Source organism: Camarhynchus parvulus, chromosome 18 (genome assembly GCF_901933205.1).
Source record: "Camarhynchus parvulus chromosome 18, STF_HiC, whole genome shotgun sequence".
NCBI classification, from domain to species: Eukaryota; Metazoa; Chordata; class Aves; order Passeriformes; family Thraupidae; genus Camarhynchus; species Camarhynchus parvulus.
This window is the reverse complement of record NC_044588.1, coordinates 1,498,231-1,521,518: the sequence shown is the minus strand read 5'-3', so window position 1 is coordinate 1,521,518 and position 23,288 is coordinate 1,498,231. Positions and strand designations below refer to the sequence as shown.

Here is a 23,288-nt window from a genome sequence, read left to right as displayed (position 1 = left end):
CCAGATGACATTACCAGGCTGTCTAGAATTTTTCCCATGTGTTGAGGTTTGAGATGCTCAAATTTTGCAGCAGGAATTTTGGGCAGTAGCACAGCTACAGAGTTCAACAAAATACAACTTTGGTCTCAAAATGCCAAAGCTCATCCAGCTGCAGCCCTCCCAGAGCCAGGCAGTCATCCCCATCCCAGGGCTGTTGCAGAGTTGAAGACTCATATTTGTTTTTATGCATAGCGAGGAAAAGGAAAAGCTGAGTTTAAATACTTTAATCCACGCCCTTAAATCTACAGAGAAATACAGTACAAATAACGAGACAAACAAGATGCATTAGGAAATTCAGTAACAGAGTCAGTGCTGGGAAAAATCTGTATTTACAATTTTTTATGAAGAATATGGAGCAGCTGTTTCTGCACAGAGAATTTTTTAGGGAGGGTAAGTCACAGAGAGAGGCCATGGTACAACAACTGAAGTTTTCACTTTCCCCGTGTTAATGTGCAGGAACCACAGAGGGGGCAGTTCTGTGGCTCCACTGAAGCTGCAGCTTCTCAGGCAGAACCTGGCCCAAATCACACACTGTGCCCATGGAACCACTGCACCAAGCATCACAAATTTGTATGAGACAGAAGCACACTCACTGTGCCTCTGCAGCAAATAAAACCAGACATCTCTGCTTTTCTAACAACAACTTTTACAGGATTACCTCCTTACCCTTCCATTTCAGCCCGCCCTCTCTTCAAAACCAAAGGAAAACCAGTTTGAGGCTTGAAAACATGGCTTGATGGCAAGGAAAAATTTGCAAATTTTGATTTAAACATTTATTCTGGAGGTCCAAGATCGTGCTAACTGGTTTTTTCATGGCAAGCAAGACCTCACATCCTGTACAGCTGTGAGCTGTGGGGTTGCTCTGGGGTTTTGCTCTCTGAGGGGCAGGAATGGTGCAGTGTGTGCTCACGTTTGGGCACTAAATACAGATCTCAAACTGCACCATAAGGAAACAACTGATCTGCCAAGAATCCACTGATCACTCCTTACTGCTCTGTGGGAAATGAAAAACACTGAATCCCAAATGTCACCTTTCTCAATTGAAAACTGCCTAAAATGTTATGAATTCTATTTTGTGAGCTATTTCTTGCACTTGAGGCTCATATTTTCCTTGTTTAGTGCCACTTTAGAACATACGGACAAACATTCGATATAAATCCCACGTGGCAGCATCACAGCATGTGTAGCTAAAGAATATATTTTTTTAAACTGCTAACATGCTGACATTTTCTTGTAAGGAGTAATTACTAATTAAAAGTTACAGCTCTTAAAAGCAACATTTTACAGTATTCTGATCACTACTTACTAAACAACTACTATACATACTGAAGTTACAAGCTACAAAAATAAAAATCCATTCTGTTTAACTACAAAAATCCTAGAAAGAGAAGATGGCTGGAGGTATTCAAAGGATTACAGCAGTTTGTAGCAGACAAAATGGCTTTTGAGGGATGTAAACCTTGAAGGTACAGAATACAATAAACTCACATACAATTTTTATGCTGAAATCTACAAACAAGTTGCAAATTAAACAATGCAAAGAATTAATTACATACAGCAGCAGGGGGACACAGCACAGGACACAGGGCAGTATCAAAAAGTACAATTTTGAGCACATTCATATTTTTGAATAGTTAAAGGCCAGATCCTCAGCCAAGGTCAGTCTGCACAACATAACTAGGTTTAGTCAAGGCATGTGGCTTTATTCCAGCTTGAAGTATCTCCCTGAGATGACCAAAGCCTGAATTGGGTATTCAGCACTCTTAGATGATAAAATCGTGCTTTAGTCGTGGCCTCAACATTGCTGAAATAAAGAATGTGTAAATTCTCTCCATTTACTTAATTACCACAGGAAGAAGTGGTCTCTGCTGCTTCACTCTGTGTTCAAGAAGCACCTCTCATTTCTCAGAAGAAACCAGGATTTTAAATTAAGTGGTTGACATTCAAAAGAATTACATCCTAGTATTTTTGAAGACAGTTTAATTTAATTCCAACTGAAGACTTAATTTTTTTATTTTCCAAAAGGAAGAAAACTGCTAGTAGTCAGGACAGTTAGAACATATGCAGATTTTTAAGTGTCCTGCTCTTCCCCAGAGACTAACTGGGTTACAGTGCTGCTCTACCAAAAGCATTTGCTGCCAAGTAAAAACCAGTAGCTACCCTAACACTGATGCTATTGTGCTGATCACAGCTAAAGGTGCAGAGCTTTTTATTTAACCAGTGAGATACAGTAACACACACTGTAAAAGCTTCAGTGCAATGTAGCACAGAACCAGAAAGAACTGGCCAGACTGAAACCAAACCCTTCAAGGATCAGTTCTCAGAACCTGTGGAGAAAAGGGATGTTCCTCCCCAGCAGCAATGAGAACAAAGATTGTACTTTCAACACAGGCCCGGGGTATTGGGGAACCTTTGGAGTCCTGGGGGTGATGGTGACTGGAAAAGCCAACCAGGTGGGTCACTGGGCCAAGAACAGCTGTGTGAAGCCATTCCAATTTTCTTGTCTGACAAAGCCTTTGACAGGAGGCTCTGTGCACATAAAAATACGCAGCACATCCTCTAAACGTGAGGGAACAGTGCAATGTGAGCCAGCAAGGAGCTGACACACAGAAAGGCTCTCCATGCAGATTTATGCTTTTTCTATTGCCTGTCACAGGACTGAGAACCTACATTAAAGAAATTTATCAGAATCTGACCAGACTTGCTACTGAATGCAGCAATACAACTTAAAAATAAACTTCATGAACTCACTGTGAAGTGTTTGACAATCAGTGTTGTTGTTTACCCTGTACATTTTACACAAATCTATAATATATAGGCTGGCAGAAGAAACAGTTTGTTATTTGGCTTTTTGAAATATTGTTTTCTCTATTTTTCCAATGTTTATGATTAACAGGATAAGGGAAAACTCTTCAGTGCAGGACAGGAGCTCCAGCTGCAGAGTCCCCTTTCCCAGACAAAGACTACAGTGTGGGGATTTCCAGGGCTCCAACCTACAAGGAGTAACTCCTTGGATGGAGGAGCTGTTTGAAATGGTGCTCTATGCACTTCCAACATTTAAAAAGCATGGAGCAGTTTACATTCACAATGCACACTGGGCAGCTCCAGCTCTGGTACAAATCAGCCAAGTCCATTCCTGCTGCCAGACAATCTGGGAGCCCATTGCTGGGGCCAAACTGGGCTAAAAACTAGAAACTGGGGGCTAAAACTGGAAACAGCTCCATCAAAGTCATTCCAAACAGGCTTTAACCCAATTTGCAACACACCAGAAAAGAGGAAACATTGAAACCAAAGAACAGCTGGAAACAGCAAGGCTTCCCACAGACTCCAGGGCTGACTCTGTTTTACAAGACCTTTTTCTGCCATAAAAATGGTGACAGCTACAGAGTTACCATGGACACTGCAGCCTTACAGAATGTTCTCTAAACCATAAGTACAATTTCACAAGAGGCTTCCCCACAGCTACCAGGGCCACATTTGCTGCCATCACTTACAGTCCATTGGTGAGACACAAACTTCACCTCCAAAACCAAGACCACTTAGCAGGGGTTTTCCCAAACAAGCACCCAGTTAGATGCTACTTTCACTTTGTTTCTCCAGCAGGAATGATGGATTTACCCTTCCCAGAGGATTTCACAGGTTGGACTGGACTCATGGCAAGCTGCAGTGAGAGGGAGCACAAACAGCCCCACTGGGGCACAGGTGGAAGAGCCCATTCACCTGTGGGAACACAGGGACACTTCCAACCTTGGCATTAATTATTTTTTTTCTACATGTCAGGAGTCAAAAGAGTGAAGTTTTTCAACAGTTCAAGGTTATTGGGCTATAAACCAATATTTTTCAAATTGATTATTCAAACCAATTTGAATAATCTGATCAACTTCAGGGAAGTCTAAACTGCATTATGTACAGTTTAAAGTAGCCAGTGGTGTCATTTCAAACACTGCTTTTCAGAGCACACACCCTGCTTTTCCACAGATTCCTCATTTGTTTGTAAACAACTTACATAAGAACTACAGCATAAAACTTAAATACTTTTAGGGTGCTGATGGTTACAAGTAATTAAAAAAATAATAACTTAACTGGTAAGATTTTTGAAGCTAATACAAAAAAACCTCAAGGTAATGCATTCATCTAGCATAGCATACTTAGGGTATTTTAAACACTTTTTACATATATTTTACTATTATTTTTCATCTATATTTACATACAGTAAAATAATTAAAGTTATGCATATAAGGCTAATGAATATGGAATTTACAAATGGCTTCTGCTTTACAGTTCATTACACTCTAATCACATTTTCAGACTGCTATAAATTCACTGAGAATCAGTAGTATTGAAGTTCTAGTACATACACTTTCTACAAGGAATACCATCAAGTTAAAAATGCTTTCCAAAGAGGATTACAGTTGAAGGTTTTAAAAATACTGACTTTGCCAAGTTTCAATAAATTATTTTAAAATATAAATAGATCATTCACTGTTAATGCAAACATCATTTTACAGGTTTTTGAAAAATGGTTTCATTTAAAAAACCTAGAAACACAGCCTACTTTACCCAATGGTCTCATTTTCAGTCAGCATAAAGAAAAAAAATTCAGAACTGGGGGATCATGACAAAAGCAGCAACATTCAAAGTTCAGACCAAAGCTCTCACCTTCTTATAATCTTGGCTTACACAGGATAAATTCTCTTCCTACTTGGAAGAGCACCTTCAGTAACAAACTGAATTTACTCAGTGAGATATTTTAAACCTCAACTCAGTTCTCACCTGCTGTAGGCTTAAAATTCTTACAACGAAAAGAACAGGAATAAGATCTTTTACTTTTGTTAACCATGAAGATGTTTTCACCTGAGAAGCTTTTAACCTGAGAAGCTTCAGACATGCCTGACAGTCCCTGTGTACTCTTGTAGGTTTTCTAAACCTCCACGACCAGCATCATCCACTCATCTTTTTCTCCACTTTATATCCATAAGGGAAATGAGGGTAACCAACAAGGTATCTCTTACCACCTAAGAGTCAGTCAGAAAACAAATGCTTCCATGCTCTTTTTCCACAATCAAATCCTACACATGAATGCCACCTCTGCAAACTTAGCTCTCAACCTCCAGACTTACAATTGAAAGTTAACAGACTGACTTACTACTGATCATTCTCAGGTAATTGTGAGCCACGTTCTTCAACAAGTTTTTAAAAAATACCTCATATTTGTCAATCATCACAATTTCTTTAAAACCCTTCTCTCTAAACAGCTAAAAAATGATGCTCCTTTGTCCAAGTTTTCCTCCAAAAAGCCTGCCCAAAAACTATGATGTTGCTATTTACAAAAACTAGAATTAGTCTCTCACTGAACTGAAGCAAAGTCAAGTCACAGGATCATTCAGTGCAATTCATGGTACAAGTATTTTGAATTGTATGTTTGGGACTCAAGACCTTAGGGTACTCTTTGGCTTACAAAGCCACTGAAAAAAGACATTTCCTAAATAACATTTCCAGAAACCTTTGGTCCAAAAGCAATTTTCTTGCTGAGTACCTTCCCCAGAGCTCCCAGATCCTCTACTCTCCCAGTGAAGCTTACCAGAAATGCACTGCATGAGCAGGTGCACAGAGTTACTGCTCTTGCTCCCAAGCAGAGATGGCAGCCAGGAGCAGGCTGCTGTTAGAACATCAACCCACATTCTGCTTGGTCTGGGTTTCTGCTCTGGGGCAGGTGGAAGCAGGTCAAACCCCCAGCTGTTCCCCTTTCCAAGGGTATGAAACATCTGTTTGAAACACTGTGCTGTGTATGTGCAGGGACCTGATTGTACAGCAAGGAAGGGCTGCAGCATCCATCCCTTTCCAGCCATGAGAGGAACACACCCCAGATGGAAAGGCTGGAGGGCATCCCCACCAAGCTAAAAGCAAACCAGTTGTGGTAATTCAGCTGTGAAAGTTTCCATGAGTGCAGAAGCATGGCTTTTCCTCAGCTCTAGTTCATTCACAAGTATGAACCTTAGTTGATAAACCTCAGTCCAGATCAGACATCGGTGTTCTAATGAGCTGAAGTTTCTCGCTGCCACACGTGAAATTCCACAAAATCTCCAGGTCCTGATCCAGCTGCTCCCCGCCCTGGTGTCACTCTGACAGGCTGGAGGCATCATCATCATCTGTCTGCTCCCCAGAGTGGTACAACATCAGAGCATGGGTCTTGTGAGTGATGGTGACAGTGCAGGGCCCCTGTGCCCAGGGCTCCCCATCCACCTGCATCGGCATCTTGGAGCTCTTCAGGATCAGCTGGTACCAAACAACAACACAGCCACAGCAATCAAAACAGCTGCCACCAACACAGCAACACAGCCACAGCAATCAAAACAGCTGCCACCAACACAGCAACACAGCCACAGCAATCAAAACAGCTGCCACCAACACAGCAACACAACCACAGCAGTTCAAAGGGGCTGAAATCACCTTTTACCACTGCAATACACATTCATAGCCTGGCCAGGGAGAAACTGTGAGTGGCACTCACAGGCCACCAACCACAGCAACAGAGGTCTGTGTATTATGACATAATAAATTTTTAAGCAAGAGAAATATCCATCTCAACTGCAAACTGCAACCTCAGATCTGATTGAAGCAGTTGAGTGCTTGAGATTCTGTACTGTGTATTAAAAAAATTTAAGAGAACAGGTGCCTAATCAGCACTTACCCTCACTGTGTGTGCCTGCCCTAGGCGAACAGGATTGGCCAGTTTCACCTGGATCTGGGCACAGTGGAAAGAACCATGAACACCAACAACCTCCAGAAGTCCATCATCATGTCTATGAAATAAAAACATGAGACTTCTTTCAGTGATGCTGATGAGCTCCAGCACATATGCCCAAATATTATGTCCTCTTATTGCTGTTCCCAGAGAGAAGACAAATGTTGAGCTACCAACACATTTATGTTTTTGTGCTGGAGAACAAATCCCACTGAGCAGCAAAGAAAGCCATCAAACAGCTATGGAGCAATTCACCAGCCAGCACACCTGAGCTGGCCTCTGGAAATCATGGATGTATGACTTTCCAAGGCTTTTTGTGCACATTTAAGGCTCACAGTGGATTTCTCTTCCATAAACTTGTACAATTTTCTGTCTTTTTACTCAGATATTCATCAAAAGGAAAATCTTTTAATGGCTTAATTTTTTAGATCTGGGTAAAGGACCTTGCCCAAGTATTTTTTAGAAATTCAGGACTGTAAGCCTTGTAACAAAACTAAGGGTACATTTATATAGATGAAGAAGGAAGTCACAACAGGGAATAATTAATGTTTGAAATTATTTTTCTCTTTGGTATTGCTCCCAACATGTGAGTCAAAATTTTGGACATGTTTTGTTTTTACTTTCCATTTTAACCTCTAATGAGATGTGGTATTTTAGATTCTGAAATGGATCGATCTTCTACTTTTTGAAAGCTCACTTTATTGTTAATAGCCTCTCCACTGATTCTAATGTCTGTCATGCCAGACATTTTGAGATAGTCTTAAAACCTCCTTGATGAATAGGATGCCTTTTCTCCAAGTCTCCAATTCAAGGAAAATAAACAAATGTGAGATAGCCTGTCCCAAGGAACCCTTCCAGCCTGCAGACAAGCCTGGCTACTACAGCACAGTCTGCTGAGGGTATTCCTTACACTGCAAGAACTGTTAAAGGAAAAAACTAGGAAAAAATGCCCTCTGTACCTTGCCAAAGGATAAGGTTCATCCCCCATTCCTTCCCAGAGCCTGCAGCCACCTCCCCAGTATCCAATATTCAGCACAATGATGCCTTCCAAATTGGGCAACTCAATCCTCTCACCGTCCAACTCTAGCTTTAAAAGACAAGCAGAAGTTAATTACTGTGGACCAAACCCAGTACTTCAACAGAACTTATCCACTTTATGCATTTAATAGGTTTCCACTTAGAGAAAAATTGGCCCTGCACCAAGAAAATGTGTTTTCTTTCCATATTAAAAAAAAATCCTTAAGAAATCAGATAGTAAATTTCTATTAGTAGAGAAAAGAAAAAAGGAACTCTCACTTATGTAAGCCTCTAGTGTGATGGCAAACTACAGCTGAATATCAGTGCTTGCACTCATCAAACTGAGTCAAGGCCAGGAAAAAAGTCAGGAATTTGCAGTAAGCCCAAAGACATGAATTCCATGAAGTAAGCTGCAGCCAGCAAAGGGAACACAAAAATACTCCAAGGCCATAGCCACCCTCACACAAATAGCATTAAGTGCAAATATGGTAAAGAACAAAGCTTCTCTCCTTTTCTTTCACAAGATAAATTTTTACACTTCACTGACTGTTCAGAGAATAAGCAAGTTAAAAAACTTACCTCAACCTTTTTGTTAAGATCTTTACATTCTTGTACTAAGCAGTCTTTGGTTCCATAAAAAAAATAAACAGCCTACAAAAACAAACAAACAAACAAACCAGGGAGAAAAGAAAATATTGTTAGTAAAAGGTAATACATAGGAAGAGTATTTGAAATATTTATGTATAGTTATGGTTGTGCAAACCTTATCTAAAACACACACATAATATATTTGCACATCCTTGAACTAAACCTTCCTCATGAGATGAGCTACAACTTGCATAAGAAACTAGATTTCCACTTGAAAAGGGAATAAGCACTTAAGTCATGAAGTTTCAAAGCAAATGAGAAATTCTGAGCAAAACCTGAGCAAACACCAAATTTCGTAAGCAAGTAGAGGCAAGGCAGAACACTCATGAGTGGGCTTGCCATCATGTTTTATCCATGGAATCCCCTTCCCTAAGAAAAGTGAATTCAAACTCTTAAAACAGCTAGAAGGATGTAGTGGTAAAGGAATGTGAACCTAAAAATAACCTGAAGTCAAATCAACAACTCCAAGGAGGAAACGTCCCTTTAGCAAACACACCTTATTGATGATTCTGCTGGAAAACAGAGAGGGAGTTTTCTCACGATGGGCATGGAAATTCAAAGCCATAAGAGCATCAGGTCCTACAGAGAAGTAGTTGTTCATTGTGAATACCTGTAAGACAGAACTTCCAATTATGCCTTGTTAAAAATCATTATTAGGGTTTAAAATTCAGAGTGTTTAATGGGAAGTTGATAACAACAACAAAAAATGACAAACACACAGTATTTAATAGAATTCATATTATACTTGCAAACAATACCTTTGGTTTCCTTAAGTTGTAGTAGCCTTTGTTTGTTACTTGAACCTTCCATCTGAAAAACAACAGTTGGTACTTAGACTTGAGACAGACAGCCCTCAGTATCAAAGCTGTAGTTAGGAATCTCTTATCTATACTGGGATTAAGGCAAAACACTCAAATTTAGTTAAATTATGAAAGAGTTAAGCCCTGTAGAACAACTAAAAGACTAAATTCAGACCTCAGTTAGGTTGTAGCTCCTTCTGGCAGTACTTGTGTTTATGTAAAGAAACTGCTGCAATGGACTCTCAGTAGAGCTACAGCAGTGTTTGGTTCTGTACATTTTGTCTTTTCACTGTTCCTTACCTGTCTAGTTTGATTCCATCTGCCTCCATGACATTTCGTAAGATCTGCTCTACAGGGACTTCTCCAGCATAACCTGCACCCCAGCCCAGTGTATTAGACAGGTCATTCCCTGTTCCCAGAGGTAAAACTGCCACTTGTGGAATATATCGTTCTTGCCCCTAGGACACAAAACCACTGCAGATTAGCTCCTGCTTCAGCACTCATTGTCTCCCTTCCATCCCCAATGCTCAGATTAGATCAATTCACCTTCCCAGCAGCCTGTAACACAGAGCAGAGCTCTGGGGCTGGCAGAGCAGGTGGCACATTGAGCTACTTACCCAGACATAAGGTAAAGGAAGGAAATGTTAAACCATTGTGAGAAGGAAAGAGATACAAACACAATATGGGAATAACACATTCTGAATACTGAGCAGAGTATTCCTTCCCAGGAATGATGCTTTGGATCTGGGAAGTGACATGAACACTGAGAGATGTAACACACGTGGCTGTGAACTGCAACAAGACTCCAAAATGCTCCTACAAGACTGAGGTTAGGTCTAAACAACAGATGCACAAAGTACCAGTGTTCAACCACACACAGAAACACAGACACTCAAAGGAGCACAGTCAGTGTCTCAGTTTCAGACTGTCACCCACAGATGGAGCAGGTGAAGATCAGCTCTGCAGAGCACAGTGACAGGAGCTGCTCAGAACAGCCCCCTTAGCAAAGGGCTTGGCTCTCCTGACCACAGAAGGGTGAACAATTATTTCAGCTGTACTATGGCCTTTGCAATTCAGCTGTGAAAAGCACTTGTAGTAAACTGGCACTTTGGTTACTGTTTTATCCAGAAAGGTTATCAGCCAGGTATCAACCTGTATTTGAGAGTCAAGATAAATGAAGGGAGCAAATAACCTACTGTTGATAAGAAAAAGGTTTTGCTGATAAATCTCTACAGTTTACCTAATACCAATGACTCAATTTGAACAGGACAAAGAAAAACCCAGATTTCATCAACTATATGAGCACTGAGGGACAATTTATCAAGTGCCCAGGACCACACAACCACATATTCATTAACCTTAATAGTTACTTTATTTCTACTTTATCAGCACACAATAATTCTCAAAGAGGTTGTTGGACTATGCATGAAGTTGTAATAATGGCCTTCAGCTACAACATTTTATGTATTAACAAGAAAGCTCCAGTAAAAAACTTTGATATAAAAACTTTCTTTCAGCACTAGAGAAAAAGTTTATTAGGTAAAGCACTAAAGCTTATTAAAATTATTTTCCATTCTTAATTTTCTCAGGAGTTCTTAGGAGCATCCCATATATGAGAATATCTTCCATTTCAAATCCTCAATAAACAGAGTTTGTTTTTTCCTCCTCTACTTGCAGCTAACAGGCAAGGCTGCAGACAGACAGACTCTTCAGAACATATGACAAGAAGCAGACGCAAATGGCACTGGCAACATAACCAGAATAGCTGGCAGAATGATGAGGTTATTATAAAAGATTGATTGTGCTGGGAGAAGGGAGCAGTCAGAGCACAATAGCCAATATCAGCAATATCATTTATGACAACATAAATCTGTTCAGACAAAGAGGAAATAACAACGCAGAAAATATCCAGCAGCTTGTTCTCTCCTTGCTTTGCAGAAAAGAATTATTATCAATATCATTTAAAATCTATAGTGTTCATGTTTTCCCTGAACTACAAGGAATAATAAGATGCATTTCCCACACCCTTTCCCAACATGAATAAACAATTATGCAAATATTCCTCTGTAAGCCTATTCAGGAAGATGAAGGCAATAAATGCAGGTAAGAGATGAGAGGTAGAACTTTGGCAACATCAAAACTCATTTCACCTTTTAATTTAAAACACAATACCTTTATCTTCATTTCATCAATTGCATCCAGGACCCAGCCCACTGTGCCATCCCCACCACAGACCAGAACCCTGACAGCATTGCAAGGCAGCCAAGTGCAGAGCTGGAGAGCTTTAGCAGGTGCAATTTTGCTGAGATCAAAAACCTAGAAAAAGGAAAATAACGAATTCTGTAAGTTCACAGAACAGGACTTGGGATTTGCCTCACAGATAAACAACTTCAAGAAGTTAACTCTAATGCAAAACAAAGATTCTCCATTTGCAAAATTACATTAGCAAACGAGTTATCTTGACTTTCATGAGCAGGATTTGTTTCCCAAATTCACAACAGAGCACCAGCTGCCTCCCTAGGATTTAATGGCATTGATAAACTGAGCTGACAGAACCCTTGGAAAAGTCTGTATCTAGAAGCATGAAGATGAATTCTGTAAAGATGAAAGACTTCAGATAAAAGTAACTTTAAAATACTCAGCACACAAAGAGGTTTATTCTTTAAAGCCTTATTGGGATGCATTTGAAACAAAAACACAGTGATTTCTCTTGGGCTGTATTTTACAGCTGGGTTTTGAACTTCAAAGGAAGAGTATTAAGGTGCAGCCAGGAAATCCAAGAACAACTGCCTGCCTTACGTAACATCCTGAGCCATCCCAGGGGATTTTAAGGGGAAAGGAACTCCACAAAGCAAAACTGTCAAGGCTGACATTTCCACACATAAAGTGAGGATTCAAATACAGGTTTCCTATAAAGAAGATTTAAATGGTTCATTTTCTAAAAAGGGTACACTGTTTCAAAAGTCAGATACTTCTGACTGAATTACTGCATGTATTACCATAAGCAAAAAAAATGGACTGGTATTAGAATTATAACAAACTTGGGCCTGGGAGAAGCCTCTGCATATTTTGTTGCTCTCTGTGAAGCTGTTCCTTGCTAAAAGAACAAACTGCATGAATTTGTTTCCTTTACTGATCTTCCACATGATCCTATTGCCATTGTGTAAAATAGAGGATATCTATTCTGATCTAAACCTTGGTTTTGTTATGGTGGCTTTGCACTGTAAATACCTGAACAGGGTTCAGCAGCATTTTAAATTCTCCTAGAAATATTTCACCCATGTTGTTTCCACTGCGAGTATTGGCCAGCACCATTACTGGCATCCAGTGTTTACTGCAGTAAGGGACCACCTGCAAAAGGTAAAATCCAGTCAGTCACACAAATACTGCACGTTTGAAAACGTTTACAGCCTTGCTCCGAGTCCTATCCCCTGCAAGGGCTGAAATGAGAAAGTTATCAGTTAGTGTGAAGTAGACAAAACACAAATACTTCTGACACATCAAGGCTGAAGATTCTGCAGTGCTCAGGACAATGAATACTACAATGCTATGAACAAAGCAGTAAAAAACTCACAAAAATTTAAGGAAGTAAGGTAGACAAATCTCAGTATTTGGGAATTTAAAAAATCCACATCTGCTTATGTTTCAACCACGTTAGTAAAATGACAAACACCTCTGAATTAACACAGCAAGTACTTAACAGATCTTGAAACATATACCTGACAGTTGCTACTGTCACAATGTATTGAGTTCAAATTTCAAGGGCTGTCTGTGGGTTTATTTGGTTGTTTTTTTGTATATTCTAAACCCAAGAAGCAGCAGGCCATTACCTTTTCATAGTTGGTTCTTTTCTCTTTACGCATCTGGTTGATGGCAGACAAATAGTAGGGTGGAATAATTAAGTCTTTGAATTCTCCAAATGTACAATCCTCAGTCCTCAAACAATCCACCATGCATTCATCATGCACAGTGTACTGACACCACACACACCTGAAAAAAGACCAAAACACATGAAAACAATCTTCATACAGGCACATTGATTTTGCTCATTTATTTTAGACTTCTGTCAAAACATTTATGTCTACATGCACCATTTTAAGTAATATTTTCATTCCCTGGAAGCTTATGTATTGGCTATAGAAAATTACATGTGCTTGCAGGTCTAGGAAAGCATTTGAATTCTGCTGGAAAAAAAATCCAACAGTTTTGAATTAATTCAGTTCTTTTTAATTAAAAAAATAGGTGCTATAAATATGTTCCTGTTTGTAATATTAATAATTACACTGAAAGCCTGTAAAAGAACCTCAACCCCTGTCCATCTTAGAGAGCACAGATAAAATACTGGAGCTCAATTCAATACAGTGAGACAAGTAATGAATGAATGCATTCCTTAAGATTGATAATACCCCTTCAAACCTGAAACCTAAAAGGTTACATAGAACTGTACAAGGCTGATGGGATTTAGTTATGCAAAACTGCTTTGCTTTATGACCTATTCTAAAAGCTGTCCTGAAAAACAAGACTAGAACAAGAGGAAATACTGCAATATCCACTTCCAGCCTCTGCAAAATGTTAATCCTCATTTACTACATCCAAAGCCTTGATTTAAGCAGCTGGGAAAGCTATTTTTGGAGTCCTCCTAACTAATCCAACACACAACTAGAACATCAATGACACTTGGCCTATGCTCTCACTCTCTTTTCCTCTTCTTCCTTCCTTTCCCATTTACCTCCAAATTCCTGCCCTTCCCTCTCCTACACACACTCTCAAGGTTTTGTCTCTGATAATGTGCTCTTTTTCTCTGTAATTCTGCTTACTTCCCAAGCAGTTTGACAGTATCACATGGAAGCAAAGCAAAAGCTGGCAGAATCTAGGCTGAAAAGATCCTCTGAGTAGGCTGAAGTAACACACCAGGGCACCTGTCATTGCATTTTGGCACTGACAACTTTGCAAGCAACCTAACTAATGACAGTGCAAGTCCATTTAATGGCTCATCGTATTTTTAAAACACTCTTAACACAATCTTTATCAATATATTGCAGTAGCTTATAATACTCCTCTTTAGCTTTTTTGAGCATCCTTAAAAACGAAGCTGAAACCTCTACAGAACATTGTTTGCTCTATTTACACTGAGCAAATGCCAATTTTGAGATGCACACTTTGGTTCTCTGAACTATGACCCATGCCAGTCAAACTGCTCAGGTTATCTATCCACTGTACAACCAACAAATTTATTAGAAACTTCCTAATATCATCCCCTAAAACACAAACTCCCTTGAACACTGAGAGTCTCTTGTATGTAATTATACAGCAGCCTGCACATCATGCTGGAGTAATGCAATTAAGAGAACAAGTGGACATGAGATGCAATGTCACACTCTTAATCTATGACTCACAACCATGTATTTTAATTTTAGGTTCTTTGAAGCTGTTTTTTTTTTAACAGTATCTTATCTGACTACTGCAGAATCTCTTTTGGGGTGTGGTCTCCCAACAACCCTGTAGAAAACACAACACTGCCATGGCACTGCAGTGCTCCTACACTGTCACACTGCCTTGCAGTACCTGTAGTCGCAGAGCTTGGGCTGCGTGCCGCACTGTTGTTTACAGACCATGCAGCAGCTGCAGAGAGGGACATTGCCCCTGATCCAGTGGTGTGGCATGGAGCTGGGGGCTCCGGCGGTGCCCCTCATCATGATCTCCTTGCAGAGGAAGCGCCGGTCCGCCTTCTTCAGGCAGGGCTCGCAGACGCGCAGCCCGCAGCAGCTGCAGAAGGCGCCGCGCAGGATGTGCTGGGCGCACACGCAGCAGTACGAGGGCGACCCGAACAGGTCCGTGTAGTGCCAGTCGTGCTTGCTCTTGCGGAAGATGTCCCGGATCAGCAGCTGCCGCCGCGACCGCTGGAAGCTGCACCACGCCGTGATGAGCACGGGCAGCAGCACGGAGCACAGGGTCCACAGGGCCAGGCGCCAGTCGGCCCCGGCGCGGGAGGCATCGCCCGAGCCCTCCATCCCCGCGCCTCCCCGGCCTAACCCCTCGCACCTCCCGGGCAGGCGGCGGGGCGAGCTCCGGAACGGCCCCTTCGCTCAGGGAGCCAAGGCGCGGCTTCACGCACCATCTTCCAATCCCTCCTCAGGGCTCGGCACCGACCTGCGCCGCATCGGGCCGACGGCAGCGTTCCGGCCGGGGCTTCTCCGCCGCCCGCCCGGGCCTTGCGCGGCGCCGGCCGTCTCCGGGCTCCTCCTGCCGCTGTCCCCGGCGCCGGGAGGGCGCGAACGCACGGCCCCGGCCGCCCCTCGCCGCTGCCCCGGGCCCCTCCGCGGGGCACACGCGGCGGAGCGGACAGCGAGCTCCGGCCCTCGGCCCGCCCGGGAGCTGCCGGCGGAGCCGGGGCCGGGGCGCTCGGCGGGCTCGGAGCGGCGCCGCGGGATGCGCGGGGCGGCGGAAGCGGAAGCGGCCTGGGGCCGTTGCCAGGACACGGGCGCCGCCCGCCCCGTCTGTCGCGACAGCGGGGCTGCCGCCAGCGGCGCTCAGCGGCCGCGACAGTGCCTGGCGGTGCGGCTCCGCTGCGGCTCCGGCTCCGGCTCCGGCTCCGGCTCCGGCTCCGGCTCCGCTGCGGCTCCGGCTCCGGCTCCGCTCCGGCTCCGGCTCCGGCTCCGGCTCCGGCTCCGGCTCCGCCGGGCCCAGACCCGAGGCGAAGGCCGCGCTGGCTTGGGGCCGAGTGACCGCCGTGTTTGTGCCTTTATTGTCCAACCATAAATATTTTCCCCCATAATTTCGTTCTGCCCTAGAATGATGGAGTCATCAGAGTTGGAAGAGGCCTTTACTATCACCCGGTCCGACCGGCACTGCCACTGTAACACTAAACCACAGCACCCACGACAGGTCCCGATCCTCTTGAGCAGCTCCAGCGATGGGGACTCCACCACCTCCCTGGGCAGCTCTTCCCAAAGCCTGAGCGCACCAAACGATGATAATCTTTAATCTGAATTTCCCCCGTCACAGTTTGAGGCCATTTCCCCTGGTCCTCTGTCGGCCCAGCAGAAAAGCCCAATCCCCACCTCACTATAACATTTCAGGTGGTTGTGGAGAGCAGTGAGGTCCCCCAAAGTCGTGCCTTTGTGCTGTATTTGTCCTCCTCATGGTTGTGCTTTATTGCCGAACCATAAATGCCTTCCCCTCACAATTTTGTTCTGTCATTACATGTTTGTTTCCCTGGAGCAGTTCTAAAAATAGTGGCTACCATTAGAACCTACAGGTTTTTGCACTTTCAAAACAGTATAGTGAGCAATGATGTAAATTCATACAGCATATACAAAATTGATTTGATTCTAAGGTCTTGGTATCTTTGAAAAAACACTGAAAAATACACATACTGCACAGTTGGGAAACACTCAGATTTCCAGGGAAATTCCTCACTTCCCTCATGTAAGGGCCAATGATGAACTCCAAGTACCTATTTATATGTTATAGTTGAAGGGATGCATTTCATGCCCTACAAATTGGTGATGCTGGTACCACGTGTTCAGCATGGCATGGCCCAGAAGAGCTCTAGACATTTCTCAAAGCCAAAATTACCTGTTTGCAGTGACATTTGCTAACCTACATCCTTACTTAACACTATGCTTAATATGCTTTATAATCCTGTTTTCTGCTAACTTGTCCTGAAAGGAGGAGAATTATGTGGGTTTTCATTTCTATTGGTTCTATTAATTTGATAGAATTTGCTGTTTTTCTCAGCAGTCCTAATTTGGCTTTGCTAGAGTTAAACCCCATTAATAAGTACTTCTCTGCTGGAGCAAAGTTAGAGACAATCTTTGAAAAAGGGGCCCCTTTGCAGCTGCCTCTGAGATTAACAGTACTGGGCAGTTGTTTCTTTTAAAAAACAATAGTTTACCTTGGGCACCAAAAACCTTTGCTTGCCATGCTAAATATAAGGGATAGGCTTTATTTTCACAAGTTTAAAATACCCAGTGTAGCTCTGAAGCCTGAGGTGGAAAAAAAGGCCTTCTATTTTCTTTCCCTCAGGAAAAGAGTTATGCAGAGAATGTGTGAGCAGATAATAGACTAATTCAAACCTTCGGACCAGATGTCTTCAGAATCATACTATCACTCAAATTAAAACACAAACAAACATTTGGGACTGACGTAGCTCCTTCAAATAGGAGAATGCCTTGGTTAGGGTTGCTCATTTTGGAACAGACTGAGAGAAAGCAGAATCAAAATGAAGAAGTTTCTTGTGTTGATCTCCTTTTTGGTCCTGCTGACCACTGTTACAGGTAGGAGTTTATATCAACAAACCTGCATATGTGTAGAGCTGCAGAGCATATAAGTAGTATTAGTTTGTCAACCTATTCTAGTATTAATTTTTCATATATTTTAATATATTTAATTTTTAACACTCAACTATTTTTATATTGCAGGCTTTCCATGATTTGATTTTTAACAATCATGATGTTGTATTTGATATTTAACTCTCTGCATTACCACACTGTAGTCATTTGTTGTAAACCACAAAATTTTAGTTTTACTTGCTTACTATTTTACCAAGGTCCTGGAAGTGGAATGTCCAACGCAATCTCTTATTTGCAATGTATCTAACTCATTACTTTGAAAAAAATCCTATAAAGCAACACAGAAAAGAACAAAGGGTTGGAAGAGCAACTAATGCCAGTGGTTTGATGGTGCTGTTGTATTTGCTCATTTTATAGTACCATGAATATGTGGGCTTTGCTTCATACTAGTAGGACAAGAGAAAACACAAGTATAAAAATGGTTTAAAATTCCACTCCTATCTCTTGGAATGCAATATCCCCTGGGAAGGAGCTGTAATGAAAGAACGCTTTGTTTATAGAAAAAAAATCAGGTTTGGGACATTTCATTTCACAACTGAGAGATAAAATACTAACTTTTTGGTAATTTCAGAATTAATTTCTGCTGTTCTGTCTTTAGACACTTCACCAATTTTGTCTGAAAAAGATGCCAAACAGATGCTGAGGACTCGTCGTGAAGACAGACCAAGAAAAGCTGGTTTCCCTGATGAACCAATGAGGGTGATTTATGTTATTTACTCTTAAATTGCATTAACTGAAGAAACCCAACACCAAATCCCCCAAAACATTTGTGCTTAGTATTAAATTTCTATTGCTTCCAGGCATTATGTTATGAATATCACCCTTTAAAGCAGCTGAGTTCTTCCATGAAATATTAAAAAAACCTTTAAATTATTTCAATTACAGTTAAAAACATTCTGTGAGTGCTGAGTATGTCTCAGGAAATGTTCACTTGCAGAATGAGGAGATTATTTATCATGGTTCAAAAATACCAATCAAATTTTTGAGAAGAAAATGGCTTTTAATTTATAGAGATGTGGATTTCATCAGTTTGTGCCTGAAGTAAGTAACAGGAAAGGTCGTCTGCTTACAGTACATTCTGCACTGCAGGCAGAGAGGAGATGGAGGTGTCAGTGGTCAGTGTGGAGGCTGAGGTAGTTCTTAACCAGCTTTAAAAATCACTTTCTTTCATTGATTTATTTATGGATACTACAGATAGGATGGTTCTTTGTGATATTGTAAGAGTTTTTCATTGCTGGCTTAATGCAACTGTTTTGGGCTTGCATGCAATATCTACATTTATTTCTTTCTAAACCCTGTTTCAACAAAAGAAAAAGTAACAGAATTAAAGAGCCTTCTGTTTTCCTTGCTTTGACAAGACCTAACACATAATCCTGCACTCATCAAGGGTACTTAAAGTATTTTTAAACTACTGCCTATTTCTTTCCAAAGTAAATAAACTGAGCTAAAATCACATGGTTCTGAAGAGGCAGAGCCACAGAAGCCAGGAGCACACAGGGGATTGTGCACGTGAGGAGCACAGGGGGCTCAGTTTAGCAAGGTGCTGAGCACTTCTGGACTCCACAGGACATGAAGAGCACTGTGTGCCTTGCAGGATTGCAGAAACAGCTTCTGGTTTTCCCTTTCCAGTGGGTAATGTACACCAGCCAGAAAGAATCCACCTGCCCAACACTGGGTGAACACATAACAAACCAAAGCTGGCCCAGATATTGCTCTGTGCTTGTTGACAACCTTGTACACTGAAAATTGCACAACACAGCCAAAAACCAGAAGGCAGCGCTGCTGCCCATAACACTCAGGACTGGGTTGGTTTTTGAGTTGTTAAATAAGCCTTGTAGTTTTTGCAAATGAGCAGGAATACAGCTCCCATCTGCTGTATAACCATGATTAAGGTTATGTGGTAAACGTAATATTGAATACAGAATAAATGAAGCAGCAGAACAGTTGGATTGAGGTAATTCCTGTATGGCAAGAAGCTACAGGCATGCATGCAACATTTAATCTATGGTTTAATTTTAGCTGGTCCTGTGAGGAGCAGGGAGCTGGATGTGGTGATCCTTATGAATTCTATGACTCTGTGTGGGGAAAGGAGGGATTCAGGGCTAAAGAAATGTTTTTCATGACCATTAAAGAAATGGATTTCTGACTCTGCTTCTCTGTCCTTGACACTTTCTGTCCTACCACTTTTTGAGAAATTTCAACCTTTTGTTTATTTTCTTTTGTTTCTTTATCTAGAAAGCAAAGCTGACCCTCTGTAAGAAAATCCAAACATAAGAATATTTGTTTTGCTCCCTAAATGTTAAGGTTTTCAGTAGAAAAAGAAAAAACTTCTGATAAAAAACCAACCCTCATTGCCCTGCAGAACGTGGAGATTTTCCATGTGAATGAAGGTGCATGGCTGCTGCATCCCTGGGCACAGCTTGTGCACATGGAGTCAAGGAGAAAAACTGATTTTGTATGGATGCTTTGTAGCAGAATGAAATGAATGCTGGGATGAACCCACCTCTGTTCATCTGTTTTAAGCAAAAGCTGTTTGTACTGGGCCAGATCATGCTGAGCTGGGGAATGTAATTTGCAATTCTTTGTGACACTCTTTGACTTCCACAGTGCTGTTTGAGTCAGAAGCCTGTTCAGTTACAGACAGAAGGATCACCCCATTTGATTATTAAAAGAAAATGTAATTTATGTTATCAGCATGTCTTAAACTTAATTTGACTGAGATCCTGCTTTTGATAATGTGGGATCCTCTCAGTCACACAGTTATGTTCCCTGCCAGTTCCTAAGGCATCTCTCCCCAGAGATCTGAGCCAAGGCTCCTGGTGCTGTGAGCAGAGGAAGCCCAGTGAAAGGCAGGATCCTGATGCTGGAATACCTGGCCAGTGCATAGGGGTTTAGGCTACAGCTTCCATTCCAACAGTGCCCACTCTGCAAAGCAATGGGGGATTATTTTGAATGAATGTATCTGGTGTTCACAAAGCTTATGAGCCCACTTTTTAAAAGTAAATTTTGTCCCTGATGGAGGTCAAGTTTTGGTACGCAGCCTGTTTTATTTCAATAAATTCATTGCTGAGACCAAAGCCTCTCTCTATAAATTGGTGTAGAAAATTCACATTATTTTATTTATCACCGGTCAGCACTGGTGATAAATAAAATAAATATAAACGTTTTAACTTATTTTGATATTATGAGCACAAAAGGCATTGAACAACTTGTGCTTAAAATAAAACCAGAATGATTTTGTCGAAGAAATTACAAATGGGGTTTGATAAAGCCATTGCAATTTTATAAGATATAAATTTGGCACAGATAAGAGCTTAAATTTGATTGCTGCAAGTATTTTTAGATTTATAAATGTTTAGAGTAATGGAAATAAACTGGCTGCAGCACTAGAATAGCTTATGGCTTGGGAAATGTGTAGGTAGTGTGTGCTTCCTACTAGAACCCTTCAGTCCTGCCACATGATCCTGCAAGGGTTAATGTTCTTTAAGCAGCAGGAACCAGTTTTCAAAAGGGGCTATAACAAATCTGTTTGTGAGAATCCTTTGTACCCTCAGGCCCAACAAAGGCTTCTGTGTTGATATGCAAATAAGAAATGTGTATACAGAATTCCTAATTTATGAATATTGTTGTATAATTCTTGCTCACACCTTTGCTGGTTTGGAGATGAAGTCATTCACTAAATATTGCTAGGCTGGGACAAGCTGACCAGCAACACCATTTCACTATATTTGATTATTTTAAGGGATAAATTAATGGCTCTTCCATCAGCTGTGAAATTATCCTGGGTCCCTGGCCTGACATTAGAATTGAGTGATTACACAATTAAAGTACTTTTGCTTTTCTTTAAATAGGAGTATATGCTTCACCTCCAGCGCTTGGAGCAGAGATCAGAAGAGCAATTCCTTGAACACTGGCTGAATCCTCATTGCCTCCCACACTGCAACAGGGATCTGGTGCACCCAATCTAATGGGATTGCCTACCCTGCAACTGGTATATATACATATATATTTTTTATATATATCTTCTATGGTGCATCTTTTTTTCTCCATAATGAAAGGCAGAGCCACACCCTGGGAGAGAGGGGAATAAGCAAAGGCTGGGGGAAGCACCTTGTGCTGAAAGGTGTTGGGCAGCTGAGCAGGGGCAGGGAACAGAAGGGTCCCAGGCATCAACTCTGTCACTCTGATCTGTTAATAAAACTCTGATTATGCATTCCTCTGCTCTGTGGGTGTAAGGTAACTGCAGAACATTCTTACTAATGTGGCTTCAGATTGTTCCTGTTTCCCTCCTGTTCCTTTTCCAACTATTCTGTTTAAGTCTTGTACTTGTTCACTTAGCTCTCAGTGGGACTGGGGCAGGATTAAACACAGTTGTCATCCTGGAGATATCCAGGATGCAGTCTGACCTTCAAGGAGGTTTTTTAAAGAGGCATGAAATTTGTCAACTGAGATAAGTTTGAATAATAACCATAAAAGTGAAGCTGTATCACTGACAGTTAACTTTTTAATATAAAAGTTGCAGATTTAGCTTCATATTTCAAAAGTTTTAAGCAGTAGAATACAGAGATGGTATCTGTCACAGCTGATCTGTTTCAAAAGATGGAAAGTTCATCTGCTTAAAATTCTTTTATCTATTTGTACATCTTTAAATACCTTTAAAAATTGAGGTTGTGGTGGACTTCAGTGGGGCTCTATTAATCCACAATAAAACAAAGGTCTGAAACTCATTTAAAAACCAAAACATAGCATTCCCAAACTTCAACCTTAGGGGGTAAGTTGGAAATTTTCAAAAAAATCTTCCAGCTGAGACACAGTTGGAAGCTGGCTCACTTAGCTACAGGAATTCTTCCCAACAGCTGCTCCCAGGCCACTGTGCAGAATTGATGTTAGAAAAGTGTTTAAATTATTTGAAGCCCTTAAGATGTCACTGGAATGGCCAATGTCAGGATGGATTTTGATATTCTGTATTCTTTTTTCTGCAGATCTCCACATGGATTTATACATGATTAAGGAGGACAAGTTTATTCCTGCATTGGCTACGTGCTCACTGTAGAGCAGAACCTCTCTGCAATCCTCATGGTACAGCAGAACTTCCAGCTCTAAGTGGCTTGATGAGTTCTAGACCACCATGTATTTTCTACCAGCAATGATTGCATGCATGAATAACTGAATTGAAGGTTCCCACAGTTTCTGAGGTATGGGCAATTTATTAGTCCTAGAGTATCCTTTCAAGGGCACAGGTTTAGACTGTCTGAAGCAAAAGAAACTTGGAGGGAGACATCAATAGAATATTGCAGAATAGCAACATGAAGAGAAGGCCAGCTTTCTGGGCTTTGGAGGAATCCTTAATTACAGTTTTCTAGGTTAAATAACAATATTTCATGAAGACACAACATTTATGTAACACTATTTCCTACTGCCTGATGAGTATTTCATGTATTGTTTCAAAATAAAAGCTTGACTCAATTTCATTTGCAGATGATTTTGTTCTCTTAGTCTCCCATACTATATTCTGACAAAACTCACTGGAAGTGAGGCTCAGTTTTGTGAAGTACCAAGGCAACATCAGAGGACTTTGTAGGACCAGCAGCTGGGAAGCCCAATGGTGCAGACTTAATGATTGTGTAGTTTCTCTGCACAATTATCCTTTTCCCTTGTAATTCTGCCAGGAGAGGCAAATGAATC

At 41.4% G+C, this 23,288-nt stretch overlaps 2 protein-coding genes across 2 annotated transcripts; one reads left to right on the top strand and one right to left on the bottom strand.

The window, feature by feature from the left end:
• Positions 1-248: 248 nt before the first annotated feature.
• On the bottom strand, positions 249-15,529 carry DGKE (diacylglycerol kinase epsilon). Its single transcript, XM_030962154.1, has 11 exons — positions 14,815-15,529; positions 13,080-13,239; positions 12,481-12,600; positions 11,422-11,565; positions 9,550-9,707; positions 9,208-9,259; positions 8,946-9,059; positions 8,381-8,452; positions 7,744-7,871; positions 6,731-6,842; positions 249-6,315 (listed from the first exon to the last, which is right to left on the bottom strand). Exons 1-11 carry the CDS (start codon positions 15,258-15,260, stop codon positions 6,157-6,159), a joined length of 1,665 nt encoding a protein of 554 aa, XP_030818014.1. The 5' UTR covers positions 15,261-15,529; the 3' UTR covers positions 249-6,156.
• A 1,890-nt stretch (positions 15,530-17,419) lies between these two features.
• On the top strand, positions 17,420-23,053 carry C18H17orf67 (chromosome 18 C17orf67 homolog). Its single transcript, XM_030962216.1, has 4 exons — positions 17,420-17,528; positions 18,202-18,302; positions 21,455-21,594; positions 22,586-23,053. Exons 1-3 carry the CDS (start codon positions 17,474-17,476, stop codon positions 21,569-21,571), a joined length of 273 nt encoding a protein of 90 aa, XP_030818076.1. The 5' UTR covers positions 17,420-17,473; the 3' UTR covers positions 21,572-21,594; positions 22,586-23,053.
• Positions 23,054-23,288: the final 235 nt, after the last annotated feature.

Bases quoted from the DNA above. Each gene is read 5' to 3' on its own strand.
- C18H17orf67 (XM_030962216.1), top strand. From the start codon at position 17,474: ATGAAGAAGTTTCTTGTGTTGATCTCCTTTTTGGTCCTGCTGACCACT. The intron at 17,529-18,201 runs GTAGGAGTTTAT...TTCTGTCTTTAG, and splicing joins CCTGCTGACCACTGTTACAG to ACACTTCACCAATTTTGTCT. The intron at 18,303-21,454 runs GTGATTTATGTT...TTCTTTAAATAG, and splicing joins TCCCTGATGAACCAATGAGG to GAGTATATGCTTCACCTCCA.
- DGKE (XM_030962154.1), bottom strand. From the start codon at position 15,260: ATGGAGGGCTCGGGCGATGCCTCCCGCGCCGGGGCCGACTGGCGCCTG. The intron at 9,708-11,421 runs GTATTGTGTTTT...TTTGTGTCCTAG, and splicing joins TTGATGAAATGAAGATAAAG to GGGCAAGAACGATATATTCC. The intron at 9,260-9,549 runs GTAAGGAACAGT...GTTGTTTTTCAG, and splicing joins GATGGAATCAAACTAGACAG to ATGGAAGGTTCAAGTAACAA.